At 53.8% G+C, this 24,857-nt stretch overlaps 2 protein-coding genes across 2 annotated transcripts; one reads left to right on the plus strand and one right to left on the minus strand.

Annotated features, from left to right (window-relative positions):
* Positions 1 to 374: 374 nt before the first annotated feature.
* On the minus strand, positions 375 to 4,841 carry IGFBP1 (insulin like growth factor binding protein 1). The gene is made up of 4 exons (XM_047763594.1): positions 4,401 to 4,841; positions 2,799 to 2,983; positions 1,643 to 1,771; positions 375 to 567 (listed from the first exon to the last, which is right to left on the minus strand). Exons 1-4 carry the CDS (start codon positions 4,744 to 4,746, stop codon positions 436 to 438), a joined length of 792 nt encoding a protein of 263 aa, XP_047619550.1. The 5' UTR covers positions 4,747 to 4,841; the 3' UTR covers positions 375 to 435.
* Positions 4,842 to 9,297: 4,456 nt separating this feature from the next.
* Positions 9,298 to 24,634, plus strand: CCDC201 (coiled-coil domain containing 201). Its single transcript, XM_047763128.1, has 4 exons — positions 9,298 to 9,394; positions 19,736 to 19,872; positions 20,561 to 21,055; positions 24,046 to 24,634. The coding sequence occupies exons 1-4, from the start codon at positions 9,298 to 9,300 to the stop codon at positions 24,130 to 24,132; spliced, it is 816 nt and encodes a 271-aa protein (XP_047619084.1). The 3' UTR covers positions 24,133 to 24,634.
* The last annotated feature ends 223 nt before the right edge of the window (positions 24,635 to 24,857 follow it).

Here is a 24,857-nt window from a genome sequence, read left to right on the forward strand (position 1 = left end):
CAAGTTCATGCAAAACACGCACCTGTGCAATAACCACAGTAGACCATCCTTAAGCGCAGCCTATAGCCATCCTCCATCCAACCACTTGAAAACAAATCACTGCTACACATTTGGTTTTGTGTTTTCGAGCAAGTATTTGCCTATGCTCTTTAAAACAGAAGCAGGACCTCTGAAGAGCAAAAGCACAGTATTTACATACGGCATGACAGGAAGTGTTTCATGATATATAAATTAGTGTAACACAAGTTACTGTGTAGAAAAATAAACTTACAGTGAATAAATAAACTATAGCTTTATATATCAAGTAATACATGGAGTAGAAAAAGTAATTCCTACATATATACATATATATAGTGTGCGTGTGTATTCGAGAGTATAAATATACTATGTACTTAAATATTTCACGTGAAGGAAGAGAGCCTATTGCATCTGTTTTCAGTTCTGTGAGTTAAAATACTGATGGCATTTGGGGTCCCCTCTGACCGCCGTGGAGCCCAGGATCTTCTTCCCGCTCCAAGGGTAGACGCACCAGCAGAGCCCAGGCTCTCCCTCCAGGGACGTCTCGCACTGCAAAGAGAAGCAGCAAGGTCAAGAGCAGTGCCTGAGAAGCTGAGGGGAAGGCAGAGCTCCGTGCTGCCCAGAGCCACGTGGAGAGCGTGGCAGCTGAAAGCCAGGGATGGGTGCCACCCACGGGCCAGGACCATGACTGCGGGCAACTCCAACACCCTCCTGGTTCTCCTTGCAAGATGGAGACGGAGGTCCAGGGCCCCGGGCAGGAAGGACGTCACGCGTGTGCGGAGTGGTCCAGCATGTACTTCCCTCCACAGCCCAGAGGGAGCTGACCTGGCTGTCCTAGTCCCCGGCCAACTCCTCATCGGTTATCAAGCATGTCCTGCCCCTCCGTTGCCCCTGGAAATATCCACAGAGCCTGGGCTTCCCTGAGACCTAAAGGGCTTCTCAAAATTAGGTCTTGGTTTGGTTTGGGGTTTGCTTTTTGGTTTTGTTCTTTGTTTTCTTAGGGCTGCACCTGCAGCATATGGATGTTCCCAGGCGAGGGTTCTCATCGGAGCGGCAGCTGCCGGCCTATGCCACGGCCACGGCAATGCCAGGTGCCTGACCCACCGAACGAGGCCAGGGATCAAACCCTGCACCACAGCAGGAATGCCCAGTCTTGGTTTGTTTTGATCTCATTTATTATCTGGCAAGCCCAAACAATGCTACTGTAGTTCAGTAGAAAGTTCATTTTCCTTTGGGGGATAAAAGAGGAAGAAATAGCCAAACAGATCCTCGCTTTCCTAGGTAGGGTTCCTGTCTCTTACGGCAGAGAAACTGAGATTCAGAATGGGAAGGGCCTCGGCGGGGACCCCACCTGCTCAGGCTTGCTGGGTAATGGAGTGCCGCTCAGCCCAGGGCCCCTGAATGCAGGTGTCCCCCCCAAACACTGAGCTGGTCTTCAGGCTGAGCGGGGTGGGATGGGGGGAAGGCCTAGCGGCTCCTCGTCCCAGGGGGTGGGTCTTCCCTTAATATAACGTGTCATGGGGCCTTATGGGGCCTCCTTGGAGCTGGACACCATGTTTGCTGAAAAGACTGGCTTTCATGGGGGTGTGGGCAGCCGGGGCTGCCCCCGTAAGGATGCACGCACCTGTTTGCTGTGATAGAATCCATTCTTGTTGCAGTTCGGCAGATAAAATTTGTAAAGTCTGTCCCCTGCCTTCTGCTGCTCCCTGGCTAGTCTGTCCAGCACTTTGTAGAGTTCTCGCTGGCAGGGCTCCTGAAAGAATAATTGGCCATTGGGTCAATGACAAGAAACAGCGTGCACCCAGCGTCACGGGGCACAATGGAAGAGGGTTTGCGTGGGCTCTGGGGGCCGGCCTGGACCCGCCTTCCCTGGGCCTCCTTCTCTCACCTGTAAGAGGAGGGTGGCTCGTCTCTCCTGAGGTGTTAAGATGAAGGATGGGAACCCCAGGCCCCCCCTCACTGAACATTTGCTAAACACCTGCAGGAGGCAACCGCTGTCACCAGGTCCAGGAGCAGTCCCGCCCCTCCTGCCCCACCCCGGGGGGAGGGGTAATTCTGGCCCCAGCCATCGGTTGAAAGGAGAATGGGTACAGCTCCCTGAATGGAGGCCTCAGTAACAGACGTTCTAAATTTTGAGCATCGTTCCTGTGCCATCTACAAAATCTACATTTTGGTTAAACAAAAACCAAAATCATTGGACAATTGGAGATAAGGGTGAAACTTGCTCCACGTGTCATCATTTCAAGATGAAACTCTAAAGGGCCCAGGAAATGGTTCATCCCTCTGCTTTCCTGGGGATGCCTGCTGGTAGACGTGATTTTCTTTTTATGGCAAATCAACCCAAGTCACTCCAACTTTGGTTCTCTGGCGCCCTCAAGGGGTAGAACTGAAAACAGACATCAGTTAAGATGCCACGGGATTTGGTGTCTCACGGGGACAGGGTTTCCGTTTGGGAGGATGAGAAAGTTCTCAAGATGGGTGGTGGGGACAGGGAGTGCCACTGAATGGTTAAAATGCTAACTTTTATTATGAAGACCAATACCCTGATTTTAGAGAGGAGCTCAGAGACATGAAGTAATACATCTCAAGTTGCACAGGACGAGCTGCATTTTCTTTCCATCCAGCAGCCTCCTCTGCTGAAAGCGCTGGTGTGAAAAGCTCAACAAAGCTAAGCTGAGAGATGTCTTTGGGAAGAAACGTGTTTCTATCCAGGGCTCAGCACCGGACCAGCACCGCCCAGCAGGTCCAAGCGAAAGAGTCCACCTGCCCCGGGGCCTCACCTTCCACTTCTTGATGTCTGTGACCTCGAGAGCCTTCATGCTCTCATAGTTATTGACGGCGTTCCAAAGGATGGGCAGGTCTTCGCTGGACGTGGCCATCAGGTGGAAACTGTCCAGGAGCTGCTCCTGGGTCATCTCTGCGCTCTCAGGGGACACAGTCTCTGGGGCAGCGGGGTCCTCTGTCTCTGAAAACAGAAAGTCAAAAACCCATGAGCCCCTCTACCAAGCATTTGCCGCCACTGAAAAGTGCCTCCCCTCGTGCAGAACCAGACCAGGACAGGATGCTTATGCTGACCCAGACTATCGCCTCCTCCCCCTTTAAAGGAACTTCTGATGGTTTCGGGGGACAGGGATGACCCATCGGCAATGCCAGTTCTGTTCTGGGAAAATAGTAAACCTCAGGCTTGGCCAGAGTGCCCTGTGGTTTTGCTTCTGAAGTAGCCACAGGCACATTTGTGGAAGCCTGGGAAGAGACCTGAGAAAGCCATGGATTTGCAGTTCAGTTCCCCAGAACCCATCCTCAGCTTTCCCATCGGTAAAATGGGAGGTCAGTAATTCTCTGTGAACAGATGGTAGGATTCATCTGGAAATGGGGTCTGCGTGGCTGCTCTACCCCCTTTTATTCCAGGGGTTCTGCCTTCCCACAAAGTAACTTCTTTACAACCCTGGGAAGACAAGGGGGCAACTTTCTTGCAGAGCCCTAGGGTTTGATGTGGTGCTTGGACAGAAGAATAGAGAACTGGCTTTCCCTGGCGGGGGGCGGGAGGGGGGGGCAGGGGGTGTCATGTCTTTTGAGGACCATAGCTATGACTCCATTTCATTGACTCTGAAGGCAGAGAACCAGCAGGAAAACCCTGTCCCCTCCAGTCCCATGCTCCAGCAGGTCCCTGTCAGGGCCCAGAGCCTCAAGAGTCCTCCAAGAATCGCAGACTCACACTGGACATGCCGCCTCCCCAACAGGGGGGTAGAGAGAGGGGGCAGCGGAGGAGGCATTTCCTCTGCTTCCCACTACAAATAAATCACCGCTAAATTCAGGAAAGTTCTGATTGTCAAGCTGTGAGAAGGCAGCACACACATCAAACACTGTTTTTCTATGGCCATGAATGCAAGCGTAGTTTTTAGCCTAAACTTTCACATTATGTTCTGTAAACATCTGGGAAGCACATAGTGTCTGCACAGGACGTATATTACAAAGGACATTCCAAACACTTCCCAGGAGGCCCACAGGCCGGGGCTCCCACGGCAGGCTTTCCCGAAAGCCGGTCCACTGGCAGAGAGGAGGGCCAGGGACGCCTGGAGTGGCACCCCACTGCCCGGGGCACCCCCATCATCTCCTCCTGCCTCATGTCTGGATATCTAGGGATCCGTGGACTGCCCAGCGGGGCTGGGCTCCCTTCCCAACTTGCCCACCAAGCTGTGCATGTCCGACCCTCCCCTAGGGGACCCCCAGAAGGACCGTGAAACACTGGGGTTCCTCTGGATGACCTAAAATCTTTTCTCCTTAAAGGCTTTGGCCGAAAGCTCCCATGGGCTGCGGGCTTTGGTGAGCCCCTGCCCTGTTCGCCCCAGGAAAGGGCCCCAGTGGGTGGGAGATGGTGGTACCTGTGGCCTCGGCGCTGGGCGCAGGCATGCAGGCTCCCTGGCCGCGGGTGAGGGCGTGCAGGGGCCGCGGCTCCCCGGGCAGGGCTCGGCAGCTGAGCCCGCGGGCGCAGCGCGCAGTGGCCACGCCGCAGGCGGCACCCAGCGGCAGGGCGCACGTCGGGCAGCAGCCGCAGCCGGCGGGCCGGGTGGCCTCCGGGCATGAGGCGGGCACGGGCGGGCAGAGCGCGAGCCTCTCGGCGGAGCAGGGCGCGCAGTGCCAGGGCTGGGGAGCGCCGGCGGCCGCGCCGAGCTGCAGGGCAAGCGAGAGCAGGAGCGGCCAGGCGCGGACAGCGGGGACCTCGGGCATCGCCGGGCGGGGGTGGCGGTCAGGAGCAGGTGCCCGCTGGGAGGTAGCGCGGCGGCCGATGCTGGCTGCGCGGTGGCGGTGGCGCTGGTGCGGCGGCTGATGCCCGCTGGGCGCTGCGTGCGCCTTTATGAAGGGCGCGGGCCGGGCCACCTGCACCCGCGGTTAATGATTGACAGAGCCGCGCGCTTGAGCCCGGTGTTCAAAATAAGTTTGTTTTGCTCCGTAGGCTCAAGGCCCTGCGCAAACCGTGGGTGGAAGGAGGGTAAACGGTTCAGGTTTCATACGGTGTTTGCCCCGTTGTTAGGGTTCCCACCTGGAGCCAAAGTGCAGCTTCAGCCAGGAGAGCAATGCCAGGTGGAGGGTGGCGCTGGCTTGTTTTGTTCAAGGGTCATGCTCGGCCAGAGCCTGCTGATGCTCCCGGGGACCCAGGGAGAACCCCAGAGATGAGCTGGGCAAGGCCAGGGCACTTGCCAGTTTGCAAGCAGGAAACAGGAAGGAAGGATGGGCTTAGAACTCAGGTCGTTGCAAGCCAACGTTGAAAGCGAAGCCCAGAACTGCTTCTCTCCCTGCAGGAAGAAGGTCCCCAAAGCCCCTTAACTGCTGTCTGCAGAGCCTTTCCCAGGAGGAAAGAAGAAAGGAAAGGGACAGATCCTCCCTGGGCGGTGCCAGGCTCTGGCATCTCACCACAGCCTCCAGAGATCCAGCTTTGTTTGTTTGCTTGCTTATTAAAGTATAGTTGATTGACAACGTTTGCCAATTTCTGCTGTACAGCAAAGTGACCCGGTCATACCTATATATGCATTTATTTCTCATACTATCTTCCACCACATTCTATCCCAAGAGATTGGATATAGTTCTCTGTGCTGAATGATAGGACCCCATTGCTTATCCTTCCAAATGTCATTGTTTGCATCTACGGACCCCATCCCACTTAACTGAGCTTCCAGAGAGGGGAAGGGCTCAGAGCCATTCAGAGAAGGGTCCAAGGCTGCAGAACAGAATGCAGACCCCAAGCCTCCTCCGACTTTCAGCCTCAGTCCAAATTTTTATTGGGCGTCCACTCCCAAGGCTACCGCTTTGTTAAAATTCCTGTTTCTGGATATTCTCTTGGGCGGAAGGAACAATGTGCCTTCAAAGACAGTAAGAAACGGGCCTGCCCGTGCCCAGATTCTGCAGGCGCTCTCTGGCACCCTAAACCTGGACACCGGGCAGCTGTTGCCAAAGGGAAGGCAGCCTCATATTTACAGATAGAGAAACATCTCCACTGTTGTGCCTGGTAAGTACAATTTTCAACTGAAAACGAGAAGGTACGGAATATGCTATTGGTTTTGCCATTAGTTTTGCGCCAAAAAAGGAAAAAAGTAATATGAATGCAGATGTCACTGTGATTCTAAATGTATTGACTATTTTGAGAAGAATATGTAGGAAAGTGATACTTTCCTGCCCTGGAGGGAGAGGTAGGAAGTTAGGTGTCTGAGAAAGAGACTGGTTTTCCCTTCACACTGGTTCTCTTTTTTTTCTTTTTTGGCCGCCCTGTGGCATATGGAGTTCCCAGGCCAGGGATCAGATCCCAGCTGCAGCTGTGGCAATGCCCGATCCTTAACCCACTGTGCCCGGCCAGGGATAGACCCTGCCTCCCAGTGCCAAAGATGCCGCCCATCCCCTGGCACCCCAGCTCCTTTGTAGCCTTCTGGATATCTTTCTGAATTTACATTATGCGGGCGTCTCACCACAGCCCCCAGAGACCCATCTCGTTTGTTTGTTTGGTTGGTTGGTTGGTTGGTTTTTCTTAAAGGATAGTTGCTTTCTGTTGTACAGCAAAGCGACCCATGTCTCACACTCTCCTCCGTCATGTTCTATCCCAAGCGATGGCATATCGTTTCCTGAGCTGTAGAGTAGGATCTTATTTCTTATCCATTCTAGATTGTAAATCCATTCAGGATTTACGTTATCTAGTAAATGCTGCATTATTTGGTATTATCGGGTACTTACGTTATGTATCTTATCTCGAGAAAAAACGAGTAAAATTAATTTACTAGCTTTTTTTTCCCCCTAGCTACCTCACTGGCTGTGTGGCCTTAGGCAACTTACTTGTTTGTGTTGTACCACTACTGTGTCAATAAATTGTAACACACACACACACACACGCACACACACGCACACACCGGCATCTCCTCAGCAAACCATCAACATAAGCTTGGTGAGAACATTTGCAGGTGAAAGTTCACAGTCATATTGGTTGTTTTTTTACAGAACAAAAGTCAGTGTCCGGTGAAGGAGCTGACCAATGCTTTTGACATTTTAGCATTATTTTCGAGGTGAGTTCCTAAACGATTTCACTTCCCTCAAAAGAACTGGAATTTTCCAGCTCGGAATTTTCTCTCTTGGCTTTCTCGATTTTGAATCAGTATGCCCACTTAAAATGTTTTCTGAATGACACACTTGACGGAGAGAATCATCTGGTAAATGCTTGGGGCCCGCCTGCTGTGTGCCTGGCAGTTTGCCAGCCCTGGACAGTTCACCCAGTTGCGCACTAGCCCAGCGAGGTCCCTCCCTCCCTCTCCCAGGCCTTGGTCATCCTGCACGCAGTAGAAGTTCCTCTCCTGGGGGATTGATGTCCCAAATGTTTCCATGGCTTACCTCGGAGCAGCAGCAAACCAAATGGCCCTCAACCCAGAGAGAGGACTCCCTGCTCCCAGCCCCACTGGCCCAAATGGGCAGGATGCTTCCTCAAGGCCTGTGTAGGTAGGCTGTCCCTCTGTCCTGTGGGGTGAGCTGCCCTCCCCTGGCATGTCAAGAGGTACTTGCTCTTGGGCTCATTTCCAGGCACATCCTGAATCCCAGGGCCTGGTGCCCAGTGGTGAGCATCCACAGCCTGGCCTGGCCTTCCACGCTCCCTGTAGTCTGACTTCGGGTCTGGCCCCTATTAGCATGAGGGGGTGCTCTCCCGTCTTACGTGTTGTAGCCTCCTCAGTTGCCTCTCCTAACCCCAGCCCGACAGACTCCTGTTCATTTCCCAGCCTTGATGTCCCCCCCACCTCCAGAAAAAAAAAAAAATCACCGTCGTACCTCCATAACTTTCTTCTCCCTGTTCTCCATGCTCAAATTTCTATCATCCTATCACCTACATCTCGCTGGCATCCACATTTCCCCGTTATCTGCATCCCTGTACTCCAGCATCTCTCCGTCATCCGCATCCCTCTATTCCATCATGTCTCTATCATCCAGCCATTCATGTCTCTCTACTCCAGTATCTCTCCCTCCATAGCGAAAGTTCATTCTTCCAGGAGCCTATTCTGGCTGCCCCCACAGCCACCCCTGAGAATGAGGTGCCTTTTCTTCCAGCCCTCTCCATTCTCCCCCACACAGCACGTGTCTGGAGCTTCCTGACATTCTTTCCCCCAGCAGAGAACACACAGCGGGACGGGAGCTGGCCTCCCATCGCTGCAGGGACAGAACGAGGTATGGGGAGAGGGCTAACTGTGCCACGCGCACAGTCTAGCAAGAGACCTGCTCTGTCAAGCACCAGTTAGAAGCCCATCCTTGTAAGTGTGTTAGCGGAGGGTTCAGAGAGCGGGGCATAGGTAGAGAAAGAGTCCAAGCTGTGCCCGGGCACTTCCTTGGCTGGCTGCCCCCGGACAGGCTTGGGCAGGGCTGAGATGTACAGGTCATCAGAGAGCCCTGGAAAGATTGAGGGGAGCAGCCCTGGAGACCAGAGACCGTTTCCAGCGCCCCTCATTCTGGCGTCCTTTCAAGCCAGGCACCATGGGAGGCCCTGCACACACTTTTCTGCCCATGGAAGGGCCTTTGGGAGTGTATTTGGAGGATTGGGAGTGAAAAGTAGTTTAGGGGTGCAAATGGGAATTTTTCAGAGCTGAATGTATCTTTTTTTTTTTTTTTTGTCTTTTGTCCTTTTAGGGCCGCACCAGCGGCATATGGAGGTTCCCAGGTTAGGGGTCTAATCGGAGCTGTAGCCACCGGCCTATGCCACAGCCACAACAATTCAGGATCTGAGCCACATCTGCGACCTACACCACAGCTCACGGCAACGCCGGATCCTTAACCCACCGAGCGAGGCCAGGAATCAAACCTGCAACCTCACGATTCCTAGCCGGATTTGTTTCCGCTGTGGCACAACAGGAACTCCCTGAATCTGTATCTTATCAACGAGGCCAAACAAAGCATTACATTCACGGAGTCCCAGTTGTAAATTTTCTGCTTTTTGCCGAGGAGAGGAAACTACCGTTCCCGCCACAGGAAAGCAGAGGAGCTGCGCTTGATCCGGGCGGCCCCTCTGTGTGGTCCCAGGAGACACAAACTGAATGGGGCCACACAGATGTCATGATGCCTCACAGCACAGCCCCTCTGCCTGCAGGATCTAGGGATACAGGAGCCCCCACCGCATCCAAGGAACTCAGCCCTGAGAGATTTATCAGCCCCTGCAGGGCAGGCACGGGAGCTCCCCAGCAGGTCTGCCTGTGCTGGCACCTTATATTCCAAGTCCCTGCACATTATGTAATCCCCCTGGGCCTCAGTTTCTTCATCGGTAAAATGGGGGCACGGGAGAGGCTGGCAGAGTCAGCCCCGGATAAAGATGAGCTGTCACTGCCACCCTTGGCCACCGTGGGGGGTCACGGAGCAGAAGCCGGTACCCTTTTCATGACACAACAGCAAGGGACCTGCCTTCTGTCACACACTGTTTCCAATTCTGTCTTCTCGTGCTGCTTACTCACCAGCAACCGGAAAATTGGGCAATCCCTGCCTGAAAAACAGTGCAAAGGTCAAGGACAAAATCAAAGTTTCCACGGGAGAGAACGCCGCAATCCAGGGGACCCCTCGAAGGGAGGTTGTTTTTAACCCAAGGGAAAAAAAAACAAAAAGAGATTCTGCTGTGTCCGCCCATCGATCGCTGCAGAGAATGATGCAAATCTTGCAAAGTCCTGGCCCGGCTGCCTGGTGGCTCCTGAGTCATGAAGGACACCGCTCCGCAAAAGGAGGGCAAGCCTGCAACCCCGCTCCTCACAACGGAAAAGTAAACCTCGCTCTTGTCACGTCAACAGAGCCCAGATCTAAACTGAGGCGCTCAAACAGCGCGTCCCGACGAGGCGGGCACCCCGGGTTCCCCGGACAGACCAGGGTTTCATCTCTACTTTGGCAAACCACCTCCTGCCTTCCCATGTGGGACGCCATTAGGGTTAGGGTACAAGTGCCAGGCATGTGGACGGTGTGCCCTGACCCTCCTCCTGCACCTGGGGCCTCAGGGTCGTGGTCTGGACTGTGGTCACCTCACCTGGGGCCTGGGTGGAAATGCATGTTCTCAGGCCCCACCCCGACCCCCGATTTGGTAGCTCGGCTGGCCCTCTGTCTTCACAAGGTCTCCAGGAACCCTGAGGCTCCGTCAAGTTGGAGGGCGCTGGTTTAGAAGACCCCTCCCATCCCACTCCCTGTGAGGAAGCTGGGAAGGACGAGTTCAGGGCAGGGCGATGGCTCAAACCGTCGTTGCTGCACTTGGGCGGGGTGGGCTGTGAGGGGCGATGGGGAGGTCTCAGAAGGACCCAAGGGTCCTGAGCCCGCTGGTCTCTAGCCCGCTGCTCACCCCAGAGGAACTCAGCTGAGTCATTTCCACCAAGACTTCACTGCCTCGTGTCCAAAAGAAGAGTTCGCCCTGGCCCCTTGCGTGGGCTGCGGGAAACCTGTGGCCTCTGTGCTATGTTGCGCAAAGTGCTATTTGGTTAAGCGCTGATGATAATTTCTTGGCTATGAGGTCGGCGGTTTCGTCGATGGTTAAAATTGTCTGTGACTTTGATGGAGAGAAAAGGCTGCTACTGCCCCTGGCTGGCCCCTGTCACATCCTCCCGGAGGTCCACCTTCCCCAGGTCTCTGCCCACAGAGACCTTCATATGTCTATGGGCCCATCAGGCAGCCTCAAACATCCAGGATCCCCCGCCAAGCCCCCTTGAACCCGCCCATGGCAGCAGGGTCTCTCCCACCCACGGAATGCGAGGCGGTGTTTTGCTCACACCTGCCAGCCTTGGCATTACCCAGCTCTTCCCCTTCTCTGACCTGGGCCCTGGGCCCAAGAGTCAGAACATGCTAATCTCTGGTCCATCACACAGGGGGCTGTCGCCTCGCCTGGTCATCACGTGGGGTGTTCTCGGCTATAGCATGGAGTGAGCATCCCCTGCCAGGGTTGTCATCCCAGTGTGGACATCGCGAGGGGTCCCACCCACCTTACGAGTGTGGACATCCTTGGGGCCGTCATGCGGGAGTGTGGCTGACGGTTCTCTGTTATTCAGTATCCAGGGATCCAGGGGCCGGATTTGGGTCATTCTAATCATTGTGTGTTTCTATCTCTTTTTTAAAATTTGCATTTCCCAGGAGTTCCCGTCGTGGCGCAGTGGTTAACGAATCCGACTAGGAACCATGAGGTTGCGGGTTCGGTCCCTGACCTTGCTCAGTGGGTTAACGATCCGGCGTTGCTGTGAGCTGTGGTGTAGGTTGCAGAAGCGGCTCGGATCCCGCGTTGCTGTGGCTCTGGCGTAGGCCGGTGGCTACAGCTCCGATTGGGCCCCTAGCCTGGGAACCTCCATATGCCACAGGAGCGGCCCAAGAAATAGCAACAACAACAACAATAACAACAACAACAACAACAACAACAACAACAAAAAAGACAAATTTGCATTTCCCAGATGAAGTATGAGGTGGGGCATTTTTTCATGTGCTTAATTGCCACCTGTTTCTCTTCTTTGGGGACATGTCTGTTAACAACTTTGACCATTTATTAATCAAGTGGTTTGTTTTCTAATTTTTCAGTTCTAAGAGTTTGTTTGTTTGTTTTTAACATTTTAGTGAATAGTCCTGTATCAGGTTTGTGTTTTGCAAAGATTTCCTCCTGGTTCTGTGGCTCGTATTCTCTTTACGTTTTCTTTCACAGATCAGAAGTTGTTAATTTTATTGAAGTCCAGCTTGGGTATATGTACATTCGTTTTCATGTGTCATGTGTTTGGTATCGTATCTAAAAAGTCACCGCTGTCCCCAAGGTCATCTACAGCCCCGTGGCTGCAGTGTATCAGCTCTTTTACGCAGTGAGAGACCAAGCGAGCCCCCGGAGAGTTGGAGAACTCAGGTTTATTACCCTGCGGCTCAGAGGAGATGGCTCTCCCGAGTCTGAGCCCCGAAGAAGGGTTTCACAAGGCTTTATGGGCTGGCTCTTCGGGGGTCCATGCTTGGCGGACCGGAGTGAGGTCAGGCAAGGTAGTAGATGCTGAAGCCAGTTTACAGAAGCAGATTGTGGGGGAGGGGTGGTTGGGGCAGTTGGCTGGACTTTGCTTGGTCATCACGGCCAGGGTCTCTCCTTTCTACCTTCTTATAGGGACATTTTTTTCTCCTACAAATTGGTTGGTTCCCACATCAAAGAGGTGCTCCCAGATGAGCCCGTTTCTATCTCCAAGAATTGGCCAGGCCAGGGATGAGACCCGGCAGGGCCCGGGGGGCTCCCCAGACACAAGCCTTTGGGTGGCCCCTATCTCTTGTTCTTAGGGAACAAGCTTCAGCCTCCACGACCTTCCCCAGAGCTCCAAAGGGCAAGTTCAAACTTGCTAATCAGGGAAGGGAGGAGATGCAAAGACAGGGAAGGAACGGTCAAGAAACGGTGGTGCAGCCTTGGGGCAGGGTCCTGGTTCCTCCTCAAGGAATACACAGAACAATATCTGCAGATCTAAAACCCCCAAGAAGACATTAACTACGTGATGGAGCATTTTTCATTCCATAAAGAAGGACCAGGAGTTCCCAAAGTGGCTCAGTGGAAACAAATCCGACAAGGATCCATGAGGACGCAGGTTCGATCCCTGGCCTTGCTCAGTGGGTTAAGGATCCGGCATTGCCGTGAGTTGTGGTGCAGATCACAGATGTGGCTTGGATGTGACGTTGCTGTGCCTGTGGTGTAGGCCAGTGGCTACAGCTCCAATTTGACCCCTACCCTGGGAACCTCCATATATGGGGATGGCCCTAGAAAGCAAAAAAAAGGAGGACCACTGGAACCAGTCCTGGGGCCACACTAAATACCAACTCTGAAGAAGAAGAAAAGCTTGCTTCTACCCTGATCCTTATCTGTGGCCCTATTTTCTTCTCCCAAACCGTAAAACCACCTCCTAATCTCTCCCCAGGGAGGGCACAGTCTTTAGGGCATTAGCCTGCTGTGGCCTCCTTTGCCTGGCAAAGCAATAAAGCTGATTTTTTCTCCTCTGCTCAAAACCCTGTCTCTGTGTTTCTTTTCAGCCCTGGTGGACAGAACTCAAGTTTCAGCAGCAGGGAGGGTGGGTCTCTCCCCAGCCGGAAAGGTTTCTAAGATGCAAAACATCACACCATTGTGGTCTGCGCACGTGGGTTGGAAAGAACTTTCCAGATTCAAAGCAAGGTGACGAAAAGACTCGTTTGTGGAGGAGAGAGATGCTGTCGACACAGTGGGGCCGACTTCGTGGTAATTGGGGGAGAGCCGACCCCGGGCACATGGCCATGTCTGCTTTTATAGCCCAGGGAGAGGCGAGGGCTCAGGAGACACCTGCTGACCTGCTCATTGGTTGGGGAAAAAGAGGTCTTACATATACTTGCTGGTAGTTTGGGGCATATATTGGCCTGTAGGGGTGAGGGCAGGAGGGGGGCATATACCTTTCCTAGTAGGGACAGGAGGGAGTAGGCCAGGCTGCTTAAAGGTGGAAGAGGAGGCATTACAACGAGACCCGTGGGGCGATGATAAGATCTGGTGATCCTTGTCTTGGCCAGAGGCTGAGTTCTCTCTCCTTGAAGGGAGCTTGAAATCCAATACACACTATACAGAAAATTAAAATGCATGTACTACAGAAACAACAGGTCATTCATGGTGCTGGGGCTCAGAAGTGGCCCCAGTGCGAAGGGGAGATGGAACGCACTGGTGCAGGGTGACCACGTAACAGCACAGGTGACAGGGGTGCTGACAGAAGATGCTGCCCGTTGCTGAGAGTCTGCCACGTGCCAAGCATCCCGTTATGACCATAACACATGGCGGGTGACGCTCACTGTGCTGGGCCCAACCCTTCAAAGTGACCAGAGCCAGGCTCTGAAGCAGCCCTTCCTCCTAGCGGGGCTGCGCATGCCTGCAACTTGAATTCGAATCACACATGAGTTCAGCCTCCTTGTCTGGACAGTGAGGGGAATGTGGGTTCTGGGCGGCTGGCATCTCTAAGGATCAACACAAGGAACCTTCCAGGTTCACCATGATGCTCAAGAGCTTGGGCCAGGCCTGAAGTCCCTGTAGGGACCCTGCACACTCCCAGACCCCCACACTTTTCCCTAGAGGGCTGCCCAATGTCACAGTGAAGGGCAATGCTGACAGGGGACGCCGTGTCCCAGAAAAATGTGACTCTGGACACACACCTCAGATTTCACAATGTTTTTATTCACAAACACAAACAAAAGGCCTTACGTTATACTTGAAGCAGTGCGCCTAAGGGCCATGAGGTCAGGGGGGGACACTGGGATGGACAGACGCCACAGGAAAACACCGGCCCAGACATCAGGACACCGGGACACAGGCAGCCCCCACCTACCCACTCTGGGGCTTTGGGCAAACTTCCCCTCGGCGGCCCTCCGTTTCTCCATCGGGAAAATGATGGCCTGTCCCAGGGGAGCTTTATTTTTTTAATTATTATTTACTAATTACGTGTTCTTTTTAAAAAAAAAATGTAAAATGGATTTAAGTGATGTTAAAATTTCCCCATCACTTTGCCGCTTAGATATTACCGATGCTACTATTTCTACGAATCTCTCTCTGGACCTGTGTGTGTGTGTGGGGGTGTATGTCTGTGTGTGCACACACCATGTGTATGTGTAATTTTTAAAATGAGATCATACCCCACCGCCTGCTCTATAGCATTTTCCATTTAATACATCACGAACGTCCTGCCTGTCGTGCGTATTTACACACACGTGCCTACCTGAGTGAATGTATGCGCACCTGTTTACACCCATTACCGGGTGCAGAGTTTACCTGTCCGTAGATGTGTGTGCATTTCTATCCGGCTATCAGAGGTGGTGCCCAGCAACAGGGAAGGAGTGACAGCCGGTCTGATTGTCCCCTGGAGCTCCTGGAAACGGAAGTGGCCTTTGAAGGCCTTGCATGCTCTCAAGTGTCTCCCACTGAAGGCTGCACCACCCTCCCAAAGGCAGTGCCCACGGAGAGCCCCAGAGTCCCTTCCACCGCCTGAGGCACTGGAGCCCAGAGAGCTTCCCCCGCTGCGATGATGGGGCCCCTGGAGGACCCCTGTCTCTGACAATAGCCTTCGGCACCCCAGAATCCAGAGCTGTCAAAGCATTAATTAGGCCATGCCCTCAGATGCTGCCTCAATGTACAGAAAAAAGAGAACAGGAACAAAAGCCATCTGCTCCAAGTCACACAGTGGCCGGGTGGCAAAGTTCGGATGGGTAATACTTTTTAATACCTGAAGAGGGGCAAGGGCAACGAGCACTGATTTTGGAGTCAGACAGTGTGTGGGTTCTCATCTATTTTTCCCCTCATTTTGAAGGTACTCTTAGTCCCTTACACCTGAGAGTGACGGAGTTTATCAGCTTTTTCCTGAGAACAGGGTTTTCAGAGAGGGCGAGGGTTTAGTGGTTCTGCGAGGCACCCCTGAATGATGCCAGCAGTTACCCCCGCTCTCAGGGCTCAGTCCTCCCCTCACTGAAGGGGGATCAGCAACGCGCTGCTTTGGGCTCTTGCGACACTGAGATCGTGTCTCAGAACAAACCCTCGTGGGCAGCGGGTTCAAGGCCACAGCTGTCCCTCTTCGCTGCTGCCTCCTCCCTGCAGCCCTCTCCCCCCAGAGGCTTAGGCCAGGTGGGAGCCGGGAGGTTGGCGGGTCAGGTTACCTGTCCTCTGCGGTGAGAGAGAGAGAGCATTCATTTGCTCAGCATCCCCGGGAGACCAGAGAAACGCCAGTTATGGGTCCCCACGGGGTCCTCAGCGGCTGGGCCCAGCCAGGACTCTAATGGGCCCGCAGGGTCCCACCACCTCAAGCTCGAGCATCACTGAATGGAGGCTGCTGAGGGGTTCACCCAGCCGAAGGGACTTCGGAGTCTGATGGTGGTCACCTCTGCCAGCCTACCTTTCAACTCGCGCTTCAGTCGCCACGTGGACTGGTCTCAGTTGCCTCAGGGGCTAAGCGGGGAGATGGGCTCCTCTCCTTTAGGATGTTGTGGCCTTGTTGGCAAACCACTTGGCACAGAGCGAGGGCACCATGCTTGGCTCATTGTCTGGGGGTCCCCCAGGCCCCCGTTGTCCCTGACTTCCCGAAGGCCCAGACACACACCCCAGGCACACACAGAGGAGCCGGCCAGGTGGAACCCATCAAGGCTGGGCACGGCTTCCCCAACCCGATGCTGCCCTGCGCCTGCGCCAGGGGTGTCATCAACGGGAGACAGGGCACAGGTGGCTTCCCGCACACCTGCGTGGGCCTGCCGGGCAGACGCCGCGGGTGTTTCAGGGCAGGGGCTCACCACAGCTGCAGCGATCCGAGGCGTCCGGTCTCTGCAGGGAAGCAGGATGGAGCTTGAGGCACAGGTAGGACGGGACAGGATGGCGGTCAGGATGCGGGGGGGGGGTGGGGGGGGCGAGGCAGGGGGGGACATGGGCCAGCTGGGAGGGTGGAAGTGGGGCGGTGGAGGGGGAGGCATCCAGGTTTGCCCAAGGCACAGGTGGGCCAGGGCAGGATGGGGCATGGAGCAGGGTGGGGGGATGCTAGGGGGACGAGGTTTGGTGGGGGGGGGGGTGCTGAGGATGCAGGTAGGAGGAGAGGAAGGCAGGGGAGGTGGAGAGGCCCTGCTCCTGCAGCCCAGGGGGTCCTGCCTGAGCTTGCAGGCAGACAGGCCCCGTGTTGGCATAGGCAGTGGGGAGGGCCTCCTGGTCCTGGTCCCGGTCACAACTCCCTCATCCAGAGCCCCAGGCCCACTCCCCAGCCCCACCCCCTGCCAGCCACCTGTGCTCCAAGGCCCCACTTTCCCCAGCACCAAGCCCCAGGGGACATCCCCGGAGACCTCAGAGGGGAGTCCCCTGTTCTGCCGCCCTCCCCCCTCATCAGGGGAGGCCTCTGTCCTGGGTCTTGGCCTTTCTGGGGAAAGCCCGGAGGCCAAGGGAACGAGGGGCGGCAGAGGAGAGCCTACGTGATGCCCTGCTCGGCGTGAGAAATGAGAAGCAAGGCAGCTTTCTGTAGCCTCGGCACTGGGAAGACAGCATGAGCCAAAGAAAGATGCCAGTGTGAGGATGACTGGGTCACTAGGCTGCACAGCAGAAATTGGCACCACCCTGTAAATCAGCTATACTTTAAAAGGTTTTTTTTTTTTAATTTAGAAAGAGAAAAATAGCAAAAAAAAAAAAAAAAAAAAGCCAGGCTGCAGAATTAGGTAACAGGCCTCAGGTGAAGACCAAAACCAGACCTTCAGAAGCCTGCATTTTGGCTCCAGTGGCACCAGCTGGCTTGGGACCCCTCGCCCACTTCCCACCAAGCAGCGGCCCCGGGGATTTCTAGGTCTCTCCATCAGACGAGCAGGGATTCCTTTGCCCATTTTCATTTGTAAATAGGTACTGCGTTCCCATGGTTTCAAAATAAAAAAGCACAAATGGGTACGCAGTGACCCCTGTCACCCTCTGTCCAGCCCCCAGCGCAAGTAAACATCATGTTTTTAACCTTTTCTAGAACGTCTTCAGATTCTTTTTTCCCCCTCAATTTGCACAAAAGGACTCAACCTAAAACAAAGACATCTTTCCTTATCAGCATATTTTTTTTAATTTGTAAATAAAACACTCTTAAGGGTCCTTGTCCATTTATCCATTAGGTTGTTAGTTTTTTCCCTAGCTACTAGGAAGATTAACCCCTTATTTGTCTTTTCTAGAATTTGTGGTTTATCTTTTTCCACATAGTATATCATCTTTGAAAAATATATATATTTAATTTTAAATTATTACGGCTTTCTGAACTGTGAGTTATCATTAGAAAGCCTTACTTCTGACAGATTTACAGAGGAATATTCCCCCCGATTTCCTTCTGATACATTTGCAGCTTTTCTTTTTTTACATTTACATCTCATATGCATTTGGAATTTATCGCTGCGAATGATGTGAATAAGAATCCAACTTTGAGATTTTTTTTAATGTATTGTTTTTTCCTAATAATCTATGGATTTTTTAAAAGAGTATAATATTCAACCCTTGGTGATTTATTTAAGGCATGAGGCGGAGCAAAGATTTTACTACCGTTCGCTTTTGCTTTGTTTTTCCCCAAATGACCAACCAGTTAGAACAACATGTAATGAGAGAAAACAACCTCTCGTTCCCACTCCCTTAAAGCCTTTATCTTTTCCCGTCTAATATTCCCACATGTGTGTTTAGATGATCATCTTCTGTAAAACAAATTATTTTTTATCTGTACGCTTTATATATACATATATAATTTATAAAGATATAAAAACGTATTTTAAATAATTGTAAAACAATGCTAAATTGTTTTAACTGTAAGCCTTCAATATGTTACCATACCACTGGCTTTAAAACCCATGTCAAATTTCCAAAATGGAATTATTCATCCCTTCTTTACGTGCAGAAATAGGTTCGTCAAAAGGCGCTCCCGTTAATAAGAAAATCCATTCCCCTGAAGGGTCTTTTTTGTCAGGGTCCCAGTCTTCCCCGCCGCACATCTTTATTCCGAGATCTTGGCCCTTGTTTAGAGTAGAAAGACGGAGGCCCCCGTGACAAGGGCTCATGATCTGCCCTAGGATTGGAATCACTTCCTTTTTTCTCCAGCAGAGGCTTAAAAGGGGGGGGGGGGGGCGTGGTCCTCACTTCCTGCGTGAGTTCTGTTTCTCCTATTTCTCCTTGGATTGTGCCCTGTGATGGGACAGCTCTATCGATGCTGTACTATCTGGCGCCAAGCTAATTATAACAGCAAAGCATTTGGGCTTTTATTTTCACCACGCTGTGCTTTTGTTCCGTGGTCTGGCTGTGTTCTGCCGTGAATCCAGCCTTTTCCGACCCGGTGAAGTCCCGGCACTTCCTCAGCTGTACTTCCCTGGGTGACTCTGTCATCCCCCTACCCGGAAACTCTCTCTGAGCCCCTAGTCCTCAGGGCGTCCTACTCTACACAGGGTGGAGCTGGATTTGTTTTCTGATCCAACCTGAGAGTCTTATTCTGTGAGTCTATTCTGTCTGCCTCTAGTGTGGCAGCGGTTTGACCTTCACCAAACAAGACATGAAGATGGTAAACAGATGGTAGATAAATGAAAAGATGCTCAATATCGTTAGTCTTTACAGGAATGCAAATACAAACCACTATGCAAATGAGATACCACTACTCACTATAAAACTGAAATTCAAAAAAATAAAAACCAACAATATTGTAGTTCCCGTCATGACTCAGCTGTAACGAACCTGACCAGGATACATGAGGCCACAGGTTCAGTTCCTGGCCTCGCTCAGTGGGTCAAGGATCCGGCGTTGCCATGAGCTGTGGTGTGGGTCGCAGATGCAGCTCGGATCCTGTGTTCTTGTGGCTATGGTGTAGGCCAGCAGCTGTTGCTCCAATTCAATCCCTAGACTGGGACCTTCCATATACTGTGGGTGAGGCCCTAAAAAGACAGAGGAAAAAACAAACAAACAAACAAACAAAAAAACAATACCAAATGCTGGTGAAGATGCGGAGGAACGGGAACTCTCCCGCACCATTGGGAGGGCAGGATGTCCCCGACACTCTGGGAGACAGCTGGTCAGTGTGTGACGCCAACTCATTCTCTGGAATAAAATTTACTGTTCAGGTTATTTAGAGTTACTTTTAATTCATTTCCAGGGGTTTTTGCTAAAGGAAACAATGTTCAAAAGGCCCCCAAGGGTTACACAGTAGATGCTGTGCAAAGAACAGGATCAGCTCATCCTCCCAGGAGGAGGGCCCTCTGTCCTTGCTTTTTCCAGCCAAGCTGGAGGCGTCTCAGTGCGTGAAGCCAGACCGCCACAAATGTGGGCTCCGCCAGCTCCAGGCCGCAACTCGTCCCTTCTCGCCTGCTTCTGGCCACTCGCCGCCCCTGGCCTTGAACACCCTTCGTTCCTGGGTGATGATCACACCCACTCCCTAGGAATACCGTGAGAAATCAAGGAGAACAGAGTTTGAACCTTCCAGAACACTCCATCGAATAATGTTTCCATGGGAAACCCTCCCTAGACTGTATTTTCAGCACCTCTGATGCTTTCATCAAGGATTCATGTTGGAAGAAGCAGAAAAGTGGCCATGATGGACTTGCTACCGTCAGTCGTGGGGCTGAGATTAGGACATCAGGGAGCGTCTCAAAAGTGTCACCCCTCCCCCCCACCCCCCCCACCCCCCCCACCCCCCGCAAGCCCACCTGCCCAACGGGATTTCACTCATGTGCAAAAACTGCAGTTTTGCTTCCTCAGGCTGAGGTTCAATGTTAAGATGATTTCATTGACAATTCAAACTCTTTTTTTCCCCAAGTAATAATACCTGAAACTCATCCGTTTCTCCTATCCTTAAAAAAAAAAAAAAAAAAAAATTTCTTTTCGACTAATGCTTAAAATTTTAACAAACAAACGAAAAGGCTAGTGAAAGGCCGGCAGAGCATGAGTGTGGTCTTGTCCTGAGCTGGTTTCATCTCACGCTGCAGGCAGGCTCCCTTCCCTGGAGCAGAACCGGCGAGTGGTCGTACCTCGGGAGTGTGCCCGGCCAAGTCTCTGCTGGCTGTGACCTTCTAGGAGGCTGACCTCTCTGCTTTGCTTTGACAGGCTCCTGGGTGGAGCTCCTCTGAGGAGGATGCCCTTGCCTCAGGGACCAGCCAGCCGGGCCCGAGAAGGCTCCTAAAGCACAGCACCCCGGAGGGAGCGGCCGTCAGCTGGCGCTCGGGGCTGCTGGGCGATGTCCCCTCCCCGCAGGAAGCGGGCGCTGCAGGTGCATCCCCGCTGCCTGCACCCTCCTCGCAGGAACTCCCGTCGCCCCGGGCAGGGCTCAGCCCCACGGCCCCCCTCAGAAAGAGGAGGCTCTCCACCATCCGGGCCTCTGAGGTGTCCAGTGGGCAGCTAGGGTCCGACGCAGACCCCTGGGCTTTCGAGGAAGATCCGCCCGTGCCGGCCTCCTTCACGCCACGGCGGCGGCGGCGGCCGCCTCAGCAGCAGCAGGATGCGTCCCCCCAAGCAAGGAGAGGGCCACCACACTTAGGATTGCCGGGGATCCCAGACAAGACCAGCAGGAGGCGACGGGACCTGAAGAAACTGGCGGCTGCGGTAGGACCTGACCCCGCCCCGCCCCCGTCCCGCCCCCGTCCGCCCCGCCCCCGCCATGGGTCCCCGCCCATGGCCCTGCCCACCGGGAAGCAGCCTGGTGGAGGCAGAGAGGGAGGGCTGCCCTTTCCCCAGGGATGCGCCCTTGGCCTGGGCTTCACGAGGTCATCCGGGCTGGAGGAGATCGTCCAGCTCAGGGCCCTGCCTGTACCCCGCCCTTTCCCCTCCCCGGGGGTCCCCATGACCCCATGAGAAGGACCTTGGCTTGTGCCTAAACTAGGGGCCTCTCCCAGTTCCCACGTGCTCCCAGACCCCTTAATCCCTGTAACCTTCCTGCGCCCAGAGTGGGACTCCCCGAAAGCTATTTGCTTGGTCCTCATCTCAGCTGCAAACCCCGCCGCCCCAATCCTGCTCTCTGTTCTGGCGGAGCCCTGCGGTCTCCTGCTCTTCCTGCTGCGAGCTCTGCTTCCCAGCCCCTCAGCGGGTCCTTCTAGTGACCTCATGTTCTAGGAGTTTCTCGGGAAAGAGCCATGGACGCTTCTGCCTTGTCGTTCACATGGGTTTACTTACAGCCTCTGCCCCTTTTTAAATTGGGTTATTCGCCTTCTGGCTATAGAGTTATCTATTTCGGATATTAATCCCGTGTCAGGTATATGATTTGCAAATATTTTCTCTCCTCTCATAGGTCGCCTTTGCATTTTGTGGTTTCCCTTGCTGAGCAGAAGCTTTTTAGCTTGATAGCGTCTTGCTTTCGTCTGGGTTCCTTTCGTTATCTTTGCTTTGGTGTTGAGGGACGTCAGGGCCAAGACCATTGCCAAGGATCTCACCCCGATGTTTTCTTCTAGTTTTCTGGTTTCAGGTCTGACACCCAAGTCTTTAATCCACTTGGAGTAGGTCTGTGTGTGTGTCAGGGGGTGCTCCAGGTTCGCCGTTTTCACACGTGGCAGCCCAGGCTCCCCAGGGCCGTTTACTGAAGAGGCCGTCCTCTCCTCACTGTGTGTTCTTGGCTCTTTTGTCATAAATTGACCACTACCCACGAGTTTATTTCTGGGTTCTGTATTCTGTCCCTTTGATCGATGTGTCTGTATGTCAGTGCCATATTGCTTCTAGTACAATAGGTTTGTAATTCAGTTTGAAACCAGGAAGCCTGAGGCCTCCAGCTTTGTTCTTTCTCAAGATTGTTTTGGCTGTTTGGGGTCTTTTGTGATTCCATATGAATCTGAAGATTGTTTGTAATTTTAGGATCTATGTTTGTAAAAAAAAAAAAAAATGCCCTTGGAATGTTGATAGGGATTGCGTTGAATCTGTAGATGGCTTTGGGTAGCATGGGCATTTCAACAGTATTCTTCCAAAATCCATGAGCACAGACTGTCTTTCCATTTATTTGTGTCATCTCCCATGTCTAGTGAAGACACCCTGTCTTAATTTTTTTTAGCCAGCTTCTTCAGCCGTCATTGGGTTCTACCTTCCAGAGTTACCTACTGCAGGATGACTTGACTTACCAGGAACTCCCATGTTCCCATAAGCCCCTCTTCTTGGCCCTCCCCCTTGCACCCAGCCCTCTGCTTGGCTTCACTTGCCTTTCTGGGGCCGTTGCTGGTTGAGTGGGTTTTTCTTTTTTTCTTTCTTTTTTTTTGTCTTTTTTTGCTATTTCTTGGGCCACTCCCACGGCATATGGAGGTTCCCAGGCAAGGGGTCGAATCGGAGTCGTAGCCTCTGGCCTACGCCAGAGCCACAGCAACTCGGGATCCGAGCCGCGTCTGCAACCTACACCACAGCTCGCGGCAACGCCGGATCGTTAACCCACTGAGCAAGGGCAAGGACCGAACCCGCAACCTCATGGTTCCTAGTCGGATTCGTTAACCACTGCGCCACGACGGGAACTCCTGAGTGGGTTTTTCTGATGCTACCCTCCACACCCTGCCAAGCTCCGAGGCATGGTGGTTGTGGTCATAGGAGCAAGGACTTACCAGCTGATCAGAAGCTCCATATGTGTTGCTGGGCTGCCTAACCATTGCGGGACAGCTGCTTCCTCTCACTGGTCAATTTCCCTGCAAGCTAATGTCCCCACCTGCTCCCAGAAGAGACCTGAGCCTGGCTGGAATATTCTGGAGCTGAAGAGGGGAAGGGGCCTGCTGATTTTTGGTGGGGGGAGATTGCCCCAAACCTACCTGCCCTGGGTCCCCTGAGGAGCTGGGCCGCTCCGTGCAGTCAGAGGCCATCTCGGTCAAGCTCTGGGACAGAGGCATGAATCCACCACAGGGCCACACCCTCCCATTCCGCATCTTGCCCCTGGGGGCTTGCTTCTCCTTTATAGTCCTGGGGTGTGTGGAGGACCGGGTCCACAGTGGGCCTGCCATCGATGGCCGGCGGCCCCCAGCCTTCTTCCTTCCACTTCCACGCTTGTCCTCTGAGGTCCAGTCCCCACATCACATGCCACTGGATGTGGCTGCGTCACCTGAACCCCGCCCACTCCAGTTTCTACTCCGCCTTGTTCTGCAGCCTGAATCATGCTGTCCTGGGGCCTTCCTCCTCAGGGGCCCTGAGTGGCCCTGGACAAGCCCCTAGAGGACACAGTGAGAAAACGACCCGTCCAGGGGGCCTTCCGCAGGCACTCCATCAGCAGGTGCCCACCACGGCCCTCATGTTCCTGGCTCACACCTGGCTGGCCCCTCCCTATCCTGTCCCCGCCCCCCAGCAACCTCTCCGTACCCTTGTCAGACCCAGAGCCTGGGGTCCTGCCCACATATCTGTCCTCAAACCAGGATTCGGCACTCTGGGTGCTCGCCGGCTCTGTCATGGGGTCATGGTGCCCGGCACGCGGAGGCAGAGCCTTGGAGGCCGGCCAGGCCAGCTCTCACTGGCGAGGCCTGGATGGTGCCCATGCAGGGGTCCACAGCCCTGGGTGGCATCTGCTTTTCCTACCCAGCTGGTCTCTAGCAAAGACCAGTGCTCCCGCAGAGCGCACCTCAGAGGCGCCTTCTCCTACACAGTTGGAGCGAGTGAGGCAGTGGGAAATCCGCCTGCTTCAGAGCATCGAGGAGGCCACCCAGCACGAGCTCACCGTCCAGGAGGAGTGAACTCTCTGCCCCGGGACCAGGACGCAGCTGTGCTCAGGAGCTCCTGCTGTGGCCTGATCTGCTCAAGTGTCCGTCCGTCTGTCCACCTGTCTGTAAACCCTGCACCTTCCTCAGGGCTTGCCCTGGGTCCAACCTTGACCTCTATTGTGCCTCCTGGTGGCAGGGGGAGAGGGGGTGCAAGGAACTGGCTGAGGCTGTCACATCCCACTTGTGGCCCTCAGGCCCCATCTGAGAGGAGGGGCTGCAGAGCGCAGGTGCAGACAGGGGCGGTGGATGCCCACTGCCACCCTGGGCAAACCACTCCCCCACTCCCGACTCCGCCTTCTTCCCCAACACAGCTGGGTGAGCCTTCGATGCTGGGATGACACAAGGTGGGAACAGGACCGAGTTTTGCAGGTAATCACCAGGGAGGCAGGCACCCCACCCAGCTGCTGAGGATGGGGCTTCACACCCAGCAGGCTTAGAATGCCACTCCAGGAAAGGCCAAAGCAGTGGCTCTCCACTGGAGGGCATGCTGGGGGTTTGCGGGCGCTGGTTCGGCTCGCGGGGGACGGGAGAGCTTTGAACCTCGCCCCCTTCGGTATCACAGGCTGTCTCCTGTCCCCGCCTCCCTCGCTCTAGAGTGGAGATCACTGCCTCACCGCTTAAAATAAGAATCCCGCCAGGAGTTCTCTGATGGCCTGGAGGGTTAAGGCTCAGCATTTTCACCTCTGTGTCCCTGGTTG

Source organism: Phacochoerus africanus, chromosome 16, assembly GCF_016906955.1.
Source record: "Phacochoerus africanus isolate WHEZ1 chromosome 16, ROS_Pafr_v1, whole genome shotgun sequence".
NCBI lineage: Eukaryota > Metazoa > Chordata > Mammalia > Artiodactyla > Suidae > Phacochoerus > Phacochoerus africanus.